Source organism: Anabas testudineus, chromosome 24 (assembly GCF_900324465.2).
Source record: "Anabas testudineus chromosome 24, fAnaTes1.2, whole genome shotgun sequence".
NCBI lineage: Eukaryota > Metazoa > Chordata > Actinopteri > Anabantiformes > Anabantidae > Anabas > Anabas testudineus.
The window spans coordinates 2,652,114-2,669,797 of record NC_046632.1 but is presented as its reverse complement, the minus strand read 5'-3'; the positions used below and the strand labels follow the sequence as shown (position 1 = coordinate 2,669,797).

The window sequence follows — 17,684 nt, the reverse complement described above, 5'->3', positions numbered from 1 at the left end:
TTAGAGGGTAAGGGCAAAAAAAGTCTAAGGGTTTGTTCGCAGAGGAGTGCAGCTGGCCTGGGACAGAAAAGAAAAAGATTCAGGATGGAAGAACTCTGGGGAGCATCACAGCTGCATCATTCCTTTTTTTGCATCTTTAGTTTTCAACTCAATTTATAAAACTGTTTCCCCTAATCAGCCTTCCCTCTTCCTCTCTCATTAATTCAGCCATTGCTTATGATATGGCTAAAAGAATGCAGAGTGTTTCCAGCCCATATGGAGGTGATCTGGTTTGGACAGGGAGGAACAGAGCAGAGGCCCAGCAGACAAGAGAAATACTCTTAGTTTTTTTTTAGTTCAAAATTATTTGCTGTCCTACAAACACCACACCAAATAATGTTTAATTCACAGCTGACATTTTCCTAAACCGCTCTTCAGAATAGATTAGACTCTGGTCTGCCAAGTCATGAGTATCCCTTTAAATTCTCCAAATATACACAAACTACACAAGGAAGTGTGTGAACAAAAACGCTGACTAGCCAGTAGTCTGTTTTCATATCACCTTTTTATATTGCCTGAGCCTGCTTGAAACTTGAAGGAGGTGATAATAAGTATCGGGTACTAGCCACAATATTTGCCCGATAAAAAAACAAAAAGTTTGGTTGCATCTTCATTAAATTGGCAGTCAAAATGTTTCCATAGACTTCTGTGTTCATTTGGCTGCTGCCATTTTGCGTTACATCGTCAATATTTAAAGATTAGTGAGCCTGTCCCAGGAGAAGCCATGGAGCCCAAGCCATGACATGCCCTCCACTGTGTTTCACAGAAAAGCTAGTATGTTTGAGATCATACACAGACCCTTTCTTTCTCCAAACTTTAGCCTTTCCATCACTGTGGTAAAGGTTAATCTTTATCTCATCAGTCTATAAAACTTCCCAGAATTTTCAAGGCTCATTTCTGTACTTTTTGGCAGATTCCAGCCTGGCCTTCCTTTTCTTCTTGCTAACGTGTGGTCTGCATCCTGTGATATCATCTGTATTTTTGTGAACGTGAAGTCTTGAAGTCTTCTGCAACAGTAGATTGTGATACCTTCTCTCCTGCCCCCCGGAGGTTGTTGCTAATGTCACTAACAGTTGTTTTAGGGTCTTTCTTCACGGCTCTCACAATGTTTCTGTCATCAACTGCTGTTGTTTTTCTCAGTCTACCCATTCGACGCGTGTTACTTGGTACACCAGTGGTCTCTTTCTTTTTTAGGACATTCAAAATGAAATGAATGAATAGGATTTTTCAAATTCTGCAAACACCGAGTAATTTTCATTATTTTGACATGTCATTTCCTTTAAATGTGTGTGTGTGTTTAATTCTAATTTAGGAGAAATATTGTCAGTAGTTTACAAAAAATATTTCTGTTCATTTCAACAACACATGCAACTATAAAGGAAAAATCCTGAAAAACAACAAAAAAAAAAACCTTTTGCTTTAGCTTCTTCCAGAGCTGTATATACAGAATATGTGAAAGCTGGTGCTGAAATCTAGTAGCTTTATATATTGTTTGAACAAGAACAATACTGTTTCTTCATACAAGTTCTTTACTTTTTATGTCTTCCCTGTTCCTACCCAGAAAGTCAGAATCTTAGCCAATTAAGGATACTTAAACATCAGATTGTCATCATTTCTCCAAATGCCCTTGGACAGTTACAGTTGCATCGGCTATACAGAACAATCTGGATTCTCATCAACACAAACAAACAAACGAGGCAGTAGAATGCCAGGCTGCTGCAGTCATTATGAGCTGACATGGAAGAGAGAGACAGGCAGTAAGAAAGAGAAATACTGAGTTAAATGAGGACACGGGAGGAGAGTATGCAGAAGAGGCCAGGAGGAACAGATCAACTCACATGTCATCTGTATATTCCAATATTTCAAATATATAAAGGCAGTGCTTCTTAGTTAGACTTCATAGTTTAGGGGATCTCTGGAGGAACAACCTTGTTCCAAAAGATAATGCTTTGTTTATGGTTTTTACATTTTAAATTAATTACTGTATGATTTCAGGCATTGTCATTCTGGAAAAGTCCAGTCTCAACAGGAAAGAAATGTTTCACAATGGCATAAATGTGATCGATCAGAATGACACTGTATTGAGTGGATAAGTTGGATCCAAACAATACCTGGAAAATATCAGCTACCCAAGTGGGAGCATCAATGTTCGGATGGGAATTGACTGGTTTTAAGCAGACTGGCCATGACTGGTGACCGGCCGATCAGTCTGAGTTGATACTGATCACATTTACAAGCATAAATTAGTTTGGGCACCAGCAGCACTGTGAAGCAGTGAGAATTTCTGCTGTTCACTTGCTTCAGGTTCTGTTTTTCAAAACAGTCACACAAATCTGTGTAGTTTCGGGCCTCGGTTTCAGAGCCATTACACTCCTACTGATGTTCTTTTGTTACTCGTCAGTATTTTACATCCTTTCTGTATTTGGTTTGGTGATGTGCATCTCAAGAGAGAACTCCCAGATTACTGCAAATCACGGTTAAAATATATAGGGGAAAGTTTAGGCATAGCAAAAAATGCTAAATGGATTGATTATTTCAATAAACCCAGGAGACAACAGTTGGTTACGGCACAGTGTACAACATAGCTCAGCAGTCCCACACTCTTACACCGGACTCACCATCATCTCCCCTTTCCAACCCTGCTGCCTTTATATAGGAACTGCAAACTGAGTTGTCACCCTAGCAACAAAGCCTTACATGGGCGGGGGTTTGTGCTCTTTTAAAAAGAGAGTGAGAATGTGGGAAAAATTACAGCAGGAGTCCAAATGTGTACAGGTGTGAACATTATCTATACACCATTCATTCATAAACAGTTGTGTGCATGAGTTTACCTACATTTTACTTTACTGACACACACACAGACACACACACAACATGGTGGGGCCATGAGAAAATACCATCCGCTCATAAGCATGAGTCATCCACTCTACCAGATGGTGGGAGAGAAAGAAATAGAGCAAGAGAAGACCAGCGTGTGGCATGATAGGAGTAAAAACACCTGAAGTGTGACTAAGGATCCATCACCACTACTTGCTATATTTAACCCAGCGCAACCCACAGCGAGAAAATGTGTATGTGTGTACATCTTTTTCTGTGGTTGTGTGGACAAATTTTAGTTACTATGTCTTTGTGTTGTTGAGATGATTACACAGTGTGAACGCTATGGCTATGTACTCACAACTTCAAAAGTAGATTTGAAGGGCAGAGCTTTTAGGGTTGAGGTCAGTGTTAGAGTAAGGGTTAGGGTTAGGGATTTAGTTTTGATTGTTAAAGGTTAGGCAAGGTTTGGGCAAGGTTGGGTTAGGTAAGGTCTGCCTTGTAATAGACATTTGACCTCTCCAGGGTGTAGCCTTCCAGTCACTCAATGACAGCTGGGATTGATTCCAGCACCCTAACGACCCTTAACAGGAATAGCAGTTAAGATAATGGATGGATGGTTAGGGTAAGAGCATAGGGAATGCATTATGTCATCAAATGCCATCACAGCTATAGAAAGATAGGCGTAGGTGTTTGTGCCTCTCTGAGGTAGAGATACACACCAAGCAGGCAGATTAGGAGTCACCATGACTTTGAGAAATGGTGATGATAGTCGGCTCAGTTTCTGTGAGCAAAGGTCACTGTCTGGCCAATAACAGCAGAAGGATTCAATAAGGAGTTTTTTTTAGAAAATCTTTATTTGGTACAGAAATGTATCTGACAGTATCAAAGTGTTTCACAACACCTATGTTGCAAAACTATAAACGACAGCCTACTTCATTACATTATCAGTGAGAACCAGGGGAAACGCATAGGCATCGCTTTTATGCCTACAATAAGTATGTAAAACATAACTAAAAATATATATTTAAAGATGGTAAGGCAGTTCTGCTGCTGGGAATCAAACTGCCAACCCTGGGATTGGTGGACAATCCATTCCAGGTACAGATACACATCAGCCCTAAGTTCACTGCATTTGCACTTACGTACAGTAAAAGAATGTCTTTAGCTGTTACATTTTTCGCCTTTCTTAAAATGTAGCTTCAAAATATAATAATAATATAAATCTCTATTACATTATTCAGTGATAATGTTAAGAGGAGGACAATATACAGTACATACAGTATAATCTCATAATATTATATCATAACTCTGAAACAGTCAATACCTCTCTGAAACAGACTGAACAAGTCAACATAGTTTATTAAGTCATTGATCTCAATACATTGATTTGTGGCGAATGCATTGTTGCATCAGAGAGTTCACATTGATTCCAAATCAAGCTGGCCGACTCCTTTCCTGAAAAGTCCAAGTGTTGGATTCTTTTAACAGAGGCCTAATAAAATAATAATCTGTGCTTTGTAAAACTGCTACCACAGTTGCACAACTGCTATACATGAGCATTTCAGAACAAACCCGGGAATATCTGAACTTAACTTACGAGGAAGAAAGTCTTTATTTGTGGGAGTTGTTATTATTGACTGTAGTGACTGTCCTTATCTGAATAATAGACTCCCTAGAGCAGGTGCTAATTGCTAGTATAGCAACAATGGTTTCTGGCACATTTACAAGTTGCCATTAGTTTGTTTATGTGCATATGGCCTATAACACTATAAGTGCAAACTTGGAAACTTGAAATGGTTCCTTCATCATAGATTTCATGTTAAAATAAGTGATAATTACACAAGCCTTTCTGATATAATTGCACTGGTAACTCAACCAATAAAAAACTGATTCATTCAAAAATTAATAATTAAATTAATTGACTAAAAAATAATTGTTGGTTGCTGCCTTATTTGAACAAAAACTAAACATTATCTTTATGAAGGAGGAAAACTGTATTTTGAGTATTTTTCATGTGTCTAAGGCCTTTTAAGGAATTTAACAGCATTGCTACATTCAAATATTAATGCTTTTTGTAGGATAATTATTTCCTAGTCACCTAATGCAAGTCATTATTGTATTAAACATTATTGCCCAGTAATTACCTAGACTACCGAATGGCCTATTCAAGCATCAGGCTTGTTAAATGAGTAGTTGGGTCTGATACACAGAATCCTGTTGGATTCAATTAGGCTTTGAGAAAGTAATTCACAGAAACCATTAGCTGACTGAGGAGACAGATCCCCAGAGTGGGGATCCACAGGTGGCTCCCCCCTCTTTTGTTGTCTTTTATGACGCAGCGTGTTTCAGTGCTACGGTAACAAACATCTTTATGCACACCCCTGGAGAACAGGTTGCGTATACCCTCAATGAGTATACGCAACCTGAATAATAAAAGGTCAGATGGGCTCATTGCCCATCTCAAATGGGTTCTAAATCGGTGACAAACAATCCAAAGGATAGGTGTAGGACCCATGTGGATGACTTTACTGCTGGCTTAGAGGTAAGAAAACAGGTTGCATAGACATTATTTCAAGTTGAAAAGCTGTCAGAATGATAAAACCCTTTAGCTTAGCTTTGGCAAAGGTAGAGAAAATAATAAAAGCAAATAATGGAAAGAGAAGGAGGATGAAAGATGAAGACATTCAAACAAAAACACTACAAGTTACACCTGATATCACTAAGAAATGACAAATACAGTCTTAACAACTCTGGGCACAAAAATGCCAAGTGAAAAATACATGCTACAAAGGGTTCAAATGGGTTTGCAAACACCTCCTTCACACACTGTAACACTTGGTGGATATAGGAGTCAAACACACTTAATCCATCTTGGTGGAAGTGTGCATGTTAGTATGCAGCAGTGTGGTGCCGATGTTTTCATGATTCAGTGCACAGACTGTGTGTTTAACAGGAGCCTGGCACATTTTACAAGAGTCCAATCACGTCCCTTTTCACACAGGGGACAGGGCGCGCATTGACAGCAGAGCAGGTCTGGACTGTACCAAGCAGCAATCAGCTTTCCCTCCTCATATATAACCATGGAAACCAACAATTGAAGCCTTCAGGTGGCATATGCTTGTTGGAACATGGCTGTGTTATAACCACAGTCCGAACACAGCAGTTAATTGAGGCTACACAGCGTCAAACTTCATAAAATACTGGACATTCTCTTCTGTTGTCACAAGTTCACCTGTGAATAGGGTGTTTGTCCTTTGTGTGGTAAATTAGTGTAACATCGCCGCCCATGCGGGAGACTAGGGTTCGAATCCCAACTGTGGTCTACCCTCAGTAGAGGTTCCTAGGCAAGACCTCCTTATGCTTACCTTGACCTTGTACCTCACTCGAAAGTCGCTTTGGATAAAAGCGTCTACATTTACATTTATATTTAGTCATTTGGCAAATTATTAGGTGGGATTAAAAAATATGTCAACTGGTCACTACAGTTATCAAGCATGATACACTAATAATGGAAACTTCTACACCTTTTTACACACAACACATACCAAGACATCCCCTATCAAGTCGTAACCTAAAGATCATTCTTATACTTCAAGTCTGTTTGCCCACATTTGTCTGTGTGACTATAATGAATGTGGTTTGGGAAAGGCTAGTGCTCTAAAACACGGGTGCAGTGCTGTTTTTGGCATCAACATAATGTGATGGGTAACAATCGGCTCTAACTCCAGAAAGCATTGATTTTCATTAGTTGAGGCACAAGCCTGACAGAATATGATGTCCACCTACCTACATTAAGCCAACACTATCCATCAAGTTAAGGGGATACAAGGTGACTGGTGAATCACAAGCTTTTGCTTGACTTCCACAGCATTTTGGACCGTTTTTAAGGTTAAGGTAGGGTTGACATCTAAGCACAACAACATCTCCACGTGGCTCAGCATCTCAATTTCCTGTTGGCCTTAAAAAGTAGTATTGAGTCCTTTATTTTATGTACCTTCTTCTCATCCCTGAGAAAATTTTAGAAGGAGAAAATAGTGTGACATTTTGCAATTAGCATTAAGCAAATTTAAAAAATGAGTTATAAATATTTATAAAGTTATAAATACATTATAAAGTCCTTGACCTTGAAGCAAGAAACTCAGGTAGAACGCCCAATCATTCGAAATCAAGGGGGAAAAAACAAAAAAAAAGTGGTGGAAGAGACAAGAGCCAGTAGAAAAATGCCACGAAAGGCCTGATAGTAGGTCTAATAATTCTTCATTTCAAATGGTAATATTTTAAATTCTAAATGCTACTTCAGTAGCTGGGAAATATATTCACTTGTGATGTAATGCCATGCAACACTGATGCTGCAGGATGTTTGTTCTTTGTGTTAGAAATTCTTCTGATATTTACTGGGGTTACAACTACAACTACGGGATTTTACCTAAAGTCACAGAAAATATTCATCGTTTAGAAAAAGAAATAAAACAAAGGTAGTAATAAACACATCACGCTGGTACGACATTTTCCTTGTCACACTACAGGAAAATGTGTTATTGACCCACCCAGCCTAATTTCAATGGAAGTCATAAACTCTTGTTACTTCAGCACTCTAGCTGTCCTCAGCCTTCTCTGTCCAGACATAGTTTCTTCTGTTAAGGTGTGAAGTGGTGTTCTTTAAAGGCAACTATAAAACTAAATACTGGATAAACAACAACACTGCATTATTTTTCAGAAACTACCATACTTATCTTTTCTTTCTCCTGTCTCCTGTGATTTCAGTTAATCCAGCCTTTAAACAATTCAAAAATATACATAGTAAGGCCACTATTTTGAATGTATAGTGCAGGATATTTTATCTCATGTAAAAAACATCAGAATGGTCTACATTCAACATAGAATATACAACTCAAGTGACTACACCTGTGTACACCTCTGTGTTTTATTTCCTTAAGAACATCAACTGAACACATGTTCGAAATACCATTCCTTTAGAAGGACTACTTCATCCAAATGAACATAATATTTAGCCCACAGGTCCTAAGAAAATGTGTTTTCTGACATTTCTGCAAACTCTAGCAATAATAAAACAGTGTCTCCTTGTTTAACATTATGTTGCAGCTGCTAAATGAAGCAGTTGTGATGTTGCTAGCTGAGTCCTAACCAAGCCTTCAGGGAGACATGCACACGAGAAGGGAAATCCTTCAGAGAGTCGACTGGGAAAGGAACAGAGAGCAGAAAACCTCAATTCAAATCGAATACTGCCAAAAAAATAAAACTAAAGCTTCTGCATGGATAATGAATCCAACACAGCATCTAATCATCACCTCTTCAGTTTTAAATAAACAACTCCCACATTACTTAACACTGATATTGCTATTATATTTAGCAGTCAATATTCATTGATAGCGCTGCCTTTTTATTGTACTTTGTAACTTTGAGTGGTGTGCATTAAGTATATTATGAATCTGGCTTCTCAAGAATGACTAATATTTAATGATGATCGCTGGAGTCTTGGCTTTAAAATGTATAAAACAGACTAATTTAGATTAAACAACAATATTAAAGTGCTGCTAATGTGGAAGTGCAGATGATTTCTTTTCTTTTTAGGATTAGGCCTGCAATTTTCTTTGTTATCAGTGAATTTCATCTACTCAGCATAACATCTGTTACAACCAGACTTACCCACCTGTGCCACAGACCTTCATCATTCTCTGAAAATTATTCAAGACACATCAGTGAGGCATGCTGCTGCACCAGTCGTTGACAGTAACAATAATATAGAAAACAACTGGCCTGGACATCAGCGTACATGCCAATATATCAGACAAGAAACCTTGACCACTCATAGATGAAATGAAAACCAGACACAAATCCTCAAAATGAACACAACAGCAAAACTTTATGTCATAGGTTAGAGACGAAAACACATTAAGAACCCACTTGAATCTCTATGACAGCAGGTACGTACCGGTGGATTTCCATTTTGGAAGGCAGTACACATCACTGACTCAGAATGAAGCAGGAAGCTGTAGACTGTGGACCAGAAGACTGGATCTGCATGGCTCCACGCAGCCTGCTAGCTGCCATCTCCCTTCTTTCTGCTGAACTAATCCCGCCAGCCCCGCTCGTTACTTCTCCCCCACCTCGGCTCGCCTGTGTCAGTGTGTGGTTTCCCTTAGCTTCCTCTCTTTCACTTTGTAGCCAGTTTCTCTCCACCAGTCCCCTCTGTACCAAACAGCTTTCGTCTAAGCAGGGTACCAGCCAAACCCCGCTCCCAGCTCCTCTCCTCCAAAGCCCCCGTATCAGTAAGAATCCCTCCTTATTCAAATGTGCACTGTCAGCAAGTCAGCAAGCAAGAGAGCGCATGAGCTATCCAGACAGCCAGCCAGTTGTGCTTTTCTCATGGCAGCTGCAAAATCCAGCAAACGCACACGGTTCAGTGCTGGCTTTTTGCCGCCGAGGCAGCAGCAGGAGTATCCAGGCAACAGGCTCCTGCTCCAACACAACCCACTCTTCTGCTCTCTGGACTCCGCAGCAAAGGCTGTTGGAAAGGAAATCACCGTGATGGTGTCGCACAGCCTGGCATGTCTCAGCTCAGGAGGGTTCAAGTAGGGGTGTGTGTGTGTGTGGGTGGGTGGGGGCTAGGGTTTCTAACTCTAACCCTTTTCCTTCTGTTGTACAGCGCTCTCACTTTTCCTTCTCCTGTCTGCCTCCCTCAGCTACATCTATCTCATACCTTTTGTCTCTCACTTGAGCTCTCCCTCTTTGATCTGCCTGTGGCTCCCTCTCCTTCCTCCTTGCTCTGCTTTTATCTGTGACCGTCCACGCACTTGTGCTCTCCCTCTATTTCTGACTCGCCAAAAACCCAGCCAACTCATCTGTCACTCATTCTGAAAACGAATGCGAATGCGCTGAAGAGAGTTCAGACGGATGGGCAGCCAGAATTAATGATGCTTGGTGGGAAGGGAACAGGGATTTGTCGAGCATTCCCCAGCATCTGACAAATGCACTAACACGGTCCTAACGAGGGATTCTGCTTTTCACAGCACAGTAACACTGCAATTTACATTAGCTGGTGCACTTGTTTCCATACATACATACAATATTCATACAGGGACAATGTCATTAAGCAATTAGGAGATATGAAGGTGAAATGTATGAATTATTGATGGGATGAAGAGAAAAACTGTTGAGTTCAGTCAATTACTTCTTAAAGCATTTGTTAGTAGCAATGTTGTTTTTTATTGGTCTTACACAAAAACTACAGGCAAAATTAGAAATCAAACTGCCAGGAGCAAATCATGAGCTGTAACTAAATTATTGGTGGCAACTTTACCAAATGGCAAATAAAACACCTAACACAACACATCCAATAAGTGACCATGTGAAAGCTTGTTGTCACACCACTCTGTAACATCCGGATCATGACTGTGATGTACAACAGTACCTGTTTAAACCATCTAGGTAAATTAACTTCCATATTATATAATCAATCAGTGTGTTTACATGCACTCAAGGAACCAGTTTACAGTTGGCTTTCTCGAGTAAGCTAATTTCTTGTTCTGCTGTCAGAAAAAAGGTGTCAGGAGGCGTTTTATTTTTATTTTTTCTTCTTATGTCCCTATAGAGCTCAAATCTGTGAACCACCCTTCCAAAATCAGGGCAGAGAAGAAATCAGATTACTCTTTTGATGCATGTATACTCGGATTTCCAGGAACTAGTTTTTTTAAATGCATGTAAACACATTGAATATAAAAACAAGAAGGCCTCTAAAATATGGACCACCTACACTCTATATTCTCCCTCAACACATCACCAGCACTGCATTGAGGAATGGTCACTCAATGCTGAGCTCCAGCTTTCGTCACAGAGATAGAGACATGGAGAAGAGAGGCTACAGCAGAAACATTGTAATTGTATTTTCAGATCTGCTAATCTCCCTCACTGCTCTTTTCAAGCCCTAATAAAATGCATCTCGGGGAGTCACTCGCACTCACTTTAACCCAAATTAATTTTCACATGAATACACTGTAATTTTTAGTTGTTTATATGAATTAAATGACAGATGAGAGAGAGAGAGAGAGAGAGAGAGAGAGAGAGAGAGAGAGGGAGAGAGAGAGCTTTCACCTCATTAAGGTGGCGTTATTTTGATTTGTTTTGTTTTTTAAGTACGGTGTTCATTACCAACTAAGCACCAAGCTTTTTTCTAAACTTAAAGCTACAGTTCACAACTTGTAAATATATGTATTTTAGTAGAAATATGCTTGAACAATATATCTTATTGCAGACAACAGCACTGTATACCAACACTAACCAAATATCTCTAGTGCAGTGATATTTGGTTCTAAAAGATTTCTAGTCCTATAATCAGTTCATTTCAACGATTTCTACATGATCAGTAGGTTTTGTGGATTTTTTATTTATTGTAATTTGAGAAATTAATAATTTGACTAATACTAAAAGAATTGTACAGAACACAGCAAAGCAACGTTCAACGTGACAATAGAACAATGCTTTACACTTTGAAAAGAGGATGTGCTTTCAACTGGCTGTTTAGTAAGAACCGGCTGATTGGGGCTAGATCTCACCACAAACTAACCACAATAGAGTTCTTTTGGAACCGGAATAAGACCACATCTAGTATAGGGCGTTGTGGGGTTGTTTTGGTCTGTACTTTAGTGTGATTGCTGTGTTCAAACCTCCCCAAACAAAGGAGTTTATAAAGTAATACTAAAATAATCAACCATGAAGCCTGTTACTACAATGGAGAAGTACAACTGAGAAAGATTATATTACAGACTGTAGCTCATTAAGGGTCGCAAAGGTCCTAAGCCACCTCACCTCAGACCTCTTAAGCATCATTAGCCCTGCATCATCATTATTATTCGTTATTGGTGCTTCTTGAATCTGGGTACCTTCAGGGAGATTTGCAAGAGTAGTTGGCAGTCTGTGCAGAACCAAGTCAAACGTAAAGAAAGTTATAAAACAGGCACAAATGCAGACTCAGTTGAGACCAGAGGTTTTAGGGTTTTCATGACTATTCAATACCTCAAACGTGCATTTTCTAAAATAAAAAATAAGACATATAGAGAGCTTACATTTTAAAAATAGAATCTAAAACTTGTTAAAGATTGATAACTAGTGTTGAAGTGTGTTTAATTTTAAATGGTCTCAGCAAAATAGACTTATTTTTAGACAATGTGACCAAAGACAAAGAATAATTGTTGTGGTGTCAGGCTGTTTCCCAGGGTGACTGTGGACACGGACCACGTAAATGAAAGACATTATGAGAAGGCAGCAAAACAGACAGATGGAGGGAGGGAGAGCTGAGGACAGACCAAAAGACAGAGGAGGAGACTAAAAAGATTAAAAGACAATTTAAGGTCAGGATGAGGAGAGGAAAAAGAATAAGAATGTTTGAAATCTGAAAACAAAGCCTGATCTTAATAGAAAGGGTAGCTGCCAAAAGTTCATTAATTGGAAATATACTGCTTAAGCCAAGTGTATCCGAGCAGCCCGACCCCTCAGTACAACCTGCTGCTGAAACACAAACGTGTATGTGTCTCAGAGGCCGTGCATAGCTAATGCGTTCCATATCAAGTGGCAGACAGGTGCAGCAAGACCGCTAGGTGTGTGTGTCCATAATACAGGATTGGCACTGTGATAACAATGGAGCAACTAACCCTCAACAAAGACATCGTGACAATACGTGACACAGGTACTGTTCTCACATAACACACAGGATCCATGAACACTCCCTTCCAATACATGTAAATAAAGACTGCCTGGATAGCACATTTTACCCAAAACAGCACAAAATGCAGCCTTTGTGCTTTCATAGGTCCCACGGGCACACTGAAAGGATCATTCTCATTTCACACGAGAACACACCAAAGAGGAAGATCTGAAATGGATAGAGACATTTTCTAAATGAGATATTTTTCCCCATCTCACATTCAAAGCACATATCATGTCCAACAGATGGTTATGCATTTTTAGGCAGGTATGCTAGTTTAACTGTGGGTGCAGTGACCATGTACACCTACTGTATACTAGCAAAAGACACTCTTAACTTACACTTACAATAGTCTATCCTATTAAGTTACATGCTGCAGTGAATTTGTGGACTCTTAAAGCGTGTTCACGTTTGCAAAATGAGTGATATTAGGAGAAAGAGACAGTATTTTACAGAATTGTTCATTCCAACAACCAAATTCAGCAGGAACATCCTGTTGTGAACGCAAACTATCAGTTTTGTGCATTGTGCTCTTAAAATTAACATTTACATGATACCACTGAACAAAGCTTGTTTACTTGAAACTTGCCACTTCACAGAGCAAACGGGCAGCAGGACTCTCTCTTCGGGACACAAGCATAACTATGGTTTACTGTCATTTGACCTGCACTGCTTTTGTTTTCCAGTCTGGACAATGATGTCATTGTTGCTGGGTGAACTCGACCCGCTGGCGACGACCGGGACAACAGCTGACATACAGATGCTAAGTCAACACTGCAGCTTTATGAAGGAGGGTACCTCACACCAAGCAATGACTCAAAGCATTATTTATCCTCATTACTCCCACTTACAACACTGATACACACTTGTACACATTGGAAAACAACTGCAAACCTAAATTACATAGACAGTACATATACTGCATCCCATAGAAAATGGATTTAAGAGCAATTCTCCAACAGTTTCTCCTTCATGGTGCTCACACAAATACAACACAACAGATGCTGAATTGGCAAACGGTAGGGGAATTACCACTGCAGAGACAAAAACACCCACAATAATGGACTGCAAATACACACTTTTAAAAATAGCTCAAGGCAGCAAGTCTGCAAAGAGGTTTTTTACACTTTTAGGGAACACAACAGCAGCACTACATGTGCTCCCACACCTCATGAGCAGGCAAATTCTAAACTGTAACTGACTACAAACCCCTTCTGACTGGACTTTTACAGGGTTCTTTATATATATAAAAGCTTCTCATGAAGCGAGAGAGGCTTTTTTTAGACAATGGCTCAAAATAATGAATGAATAGGCGCACGATGCTAAAACCGAAGTCGTTTCTCATCTAAGTGGCAGTAGAGGCCAAACAGATGGAGAGTGTGGATAGAAAGGGAGAAAGGCAGTCAAGTGCGTTTAAAGACAGGAGGCATTTACCAACTGTCTACCAAATTCCACTAGAGTTTGTGCTGTTGGACTATACTGTAAATACTATACTAAGTCAAAGTGAATGTAGGAAAGGGGACCTCTTTAATACAACCAATTATATTTCTTCCACCAATTCTCAACCGCATGTTGAAACTTACGAGTCACGAGTCATCTTGGCGTCGGCAAAGTAAATCCGGCACCTCTGTAAAGAAATGTGCAGTTGGAAGCGTTTGGCCTAAATCTTCAAGTGACCACTGTCTCCACAGACTGACGGACTGAGCAGCTGCTTGGCCGGCTGCAGGAGTTGACTGTCTTCACTTCAGAAGAGGAAAGTGAACCGGTGCTTAGACGGACAGTGACAGTGGGGAGGCACCCAGGGAGGCCAAGAGTGGAGCAGCTGAGTGGGGGTTGCAATGAGTCTTCAGTTAAAGGGGGGGGGATCACTGAAGAGGGCACTCCCTCCCCTGCTAAAGAATGTCTCTCTGCCTTGTCCAAAAATAGATCTTCTGACCTGCACACGTCATCAGCCTGGATTATGTTATGGACTCTTAAGGCCCCACCAGTACAAGGTTTGCTCATTCTGATACAGATCTTACCATCTGTTAATAAAAGGAAAAAAAAGTCAAGCCAAACAAATGGTGGAGGAAAAAAAAACTGTGGCATCATCTTTCTAAGTTGGAGCCAAAAGTGGTGTAATGTGTTAGCAGCAGTTCGAAATGCTAACCTACATTTAAAAACATGCCTGTCAAGCTCATCTGACTCATTTGCTAATACCAAGGCCCAGTTGAGATACAGCCCAGTTTCACATATGTTAAAAATGGAATTGCTCGTGTCTGAGAGCTCACATTCAGAGTTAAGACTGCCATCAGTGAAACATTTCACCTCATGTCAGCACATATCTTCAAAGATGACATCTGGACACATCATAGCAGGAAAGGTGGAGGTGCAATAAATAAGAAAATGAATGGCAGCTAAATTCCATTTAGTTGCCTCAGTTTCAGGTTCATGGTATTCCTCATGCTGTCTCACTGTCAAGCTGTCATGACTTAATGGACACTGGACTTTAACAAAACTATTGATTGATATATTTTAGTTATTGTTCTAACACAGAGTGTCTGCTGAGAAACATACCAGCTCAATTCAACCCAAACCATCTACATTTTCTACACCCTAGTCAGCAAAGTCAACTTTCAGTTAATTCAAACTGTCACACAAAAGCACAGTGAGAAAACAGCACAGACACTTCACCTTTGCCTACTACAGTGTATACAGTGGTCTTTGGTTTCATGTCCAAGTACTTGAAACTTTTCTCCAATGATAAATGTCAATCAAGTTATTACTAATAATTGGGCCAAGTGGCCACCTACAAAGATAGCCCCAGCCACCTTACAAGGCTTCTTACATGAATCAATCGCATAACGACTGAGACCAAACTATATTTATATATAAATGATTTTCAAGTACAAAAAACATCATACATCATTTTCCCAACATAATCTGTAAATGAACTTTAAACATATTTCCGACTACTCCTACACACAATTTCCATGGAGATAAAACAAGATGAACTACGTAACTTTTTTCCCCAGACTGACTCAAAGCATTCCTCAGACACTGTCTTCATAAGAATTCAGTTATGTGAGCTCACAGTCCCCTTGACCCTTGACTTTGTCCATTAAAATTTAATCAGTTCATCCATAAGGTCAAGGTGTTCTTATGATATTGCACTCACAAGAATTGGACGGATGGATGTTAACCCTTAAGAAAAAGTAACTTAACTCGTCCCTTTCTTGTTGTGGGTGTAAGGTTAATGTCACTTTCAGTAAGTTATGTTTTGTGAAAATGAGGGACTTCTAGGATTAATGTCGACCGTCTGTGTCCCGAGAGACAACAACAATACCTTGGCAATTGTATGCAATAGAGATGTTGACAGCCAAACAGCCGCAACAAGCTTATAAGATATAAATATTAAAACCAGCACATCAATCAGGCTTACAGGCTGTTTTTACGCACAATGAACAGTATGGAACATCAGATATCTCTCAGGTTGGGTGGCTCACTTTGGATTCAAAACTCATAAAATAGTTGTGAATCTGTCACCTTGACAAGGTGGTTGAACTCTACATACTGTACATAGAAGAGTAAGTTCGATATGGTGTGCATGCACTTCCACTAACAGAAAACACAAGTGTATAAAAGCCTGATGCTAAGATGTTGTCCTGTGTGCTGACCTGACAGTTTTTCAGTCTTGGTAGCCTTAGAATTAGAATAAATCTCTTCACACGATCTTTATATAGCCTGACTGCTGTCGTGTGAAGAGATTTTAAGCCCACTAGATCAATGAAACCACCAGTATAAAAAGGTCGGGCTTTCAGACCACCCGCAGGCTGCGGAAAACACTGTCTGAGGACCATGGAAACACAATACTCCAAGGTTTCTAAGGTCAATATGAAATGTACTTGTGATCAATAAGTGAGTGCCCGTGGAGCATGGGTGCAGAAACTGTAAGCAGAAACTGAAAGCCTATTGCACATATCTAGCTATGACTTTACTGACTTTTCCCCATCGGCATTCGGCTGTAATCATATATACTACAGTATTTTGCAACAGTCTATTCATTCACTATTTGCCTGTGTACCTATGCTGCTTATTTATTTGACTCTTTTCTTTCACCTTGTGCTTGGATTATTTCTAACCACATTGTCCTCATCCACTTTGTCCTTGGGTTTTGACATAATGGCCACTGAAAGAAGAAAAGTGAAATACATAAATGTCAGTTTCAGGCTTTAAAAGCTTATTAGGGCCTATACTTTAATATGACATGTTACCCAGTGGGTTTATGTATGATGCTTTATGGATCCTTCAAAGGTTAAATGCATCTAGTCGTACTTATTAGTCAGAGAGCCCATTCAATTACTTCAACTAGTAGCAAAAAGGAGGAACAGTCAACAATGACCTCCCATAACAGGTTTGTAACCTTGCTTGAAGAGGCACTGTAAAAAGCGCTACTGTCTGCATTTCTAGACAAAACATGAGTCTGCAGGTTACTCATCTGGGGTTTTTACCTTCAAATCAATCAAAGACCTAAATGATATGTTAGGTCTTTAATAAACAGCTGCTATGAGCACTTTGTCAGGCCAAATCCGTACAGCTTAAATCAGAGCAGTTAAATTAACTACAAAAAAACCTACATTAAATCTTCAGACTTTAAAAGTTGGCAGTGTAGTTCAAGCCAACAAATGGACACTGCAGAAATCGCACAAGGCTCATTGCTGAGCCATCTTCTTTTATAGAGATTTATAGTGTATATTGTTGTTGTTTTAATGACATATGGTTAAACAGTCTGGTCACCAGTTTTGCCCATATTGTTTGCTTCACTGCTTTTCAATCAGTAGATGTGATAAAGAAGTCCTGACAACATCCTTGTACTGTCAGAAAAATAAATAATAATAATTTGCTCTTACACCAGAAAAACTAAAGACATAAGTTTTCTCCAGGCTGCAAAAAGTATCTATAGGCATTTGTTGTATGCAGTATACCTATATAATGACCTTTATAACGAAACCCGAGGCTTGTACACTATCTTGGTCATTTGCTATAAAACAAGGTAATTTAAAGCAGTATTTTGTAAGACCTTCATCTGATACATCTCTGGATAACACTGAAGGCTTTACTAGTC

The 17,684-nt window shown here is 39.6% G+C and overlaps 1 protein-coding gene across 7 annotated transcripts in view; it reads right to left on the bottom strand.

The window, feature by feature from the left end:
- Nucleotides 1-17,684, bottom strand: part of enah (ENAH actin regulator) — a 101,475-nt gene that overhangs the window by 59,291 nt on the left and 24,500 nt on the right. Inside the window, exon 1 of one of the 7 annotated variants that reach the window (XM_026341261.1) lies at nt 8,813-8,954. The exons of 2 other annotated variants lie outside the window; for them this stretch is intronic. In XM_026341261.1, coding sequence (XP_026197046.1) covers nt 8,813-8,826 — 14 coding nt within the window. In that variant the 5' untranslated portion in view covers nt 8,827-8,954. Of the gene's footprint in view, nt 1-8,812; nt 8,955-17,684 lie in introns of those variants that run through there. 4 more of the 7 variants (XM_026341264.1, XM_026341265.1, XM_026341266.1 and 1 more) reach the window with 4 other exon arrangements.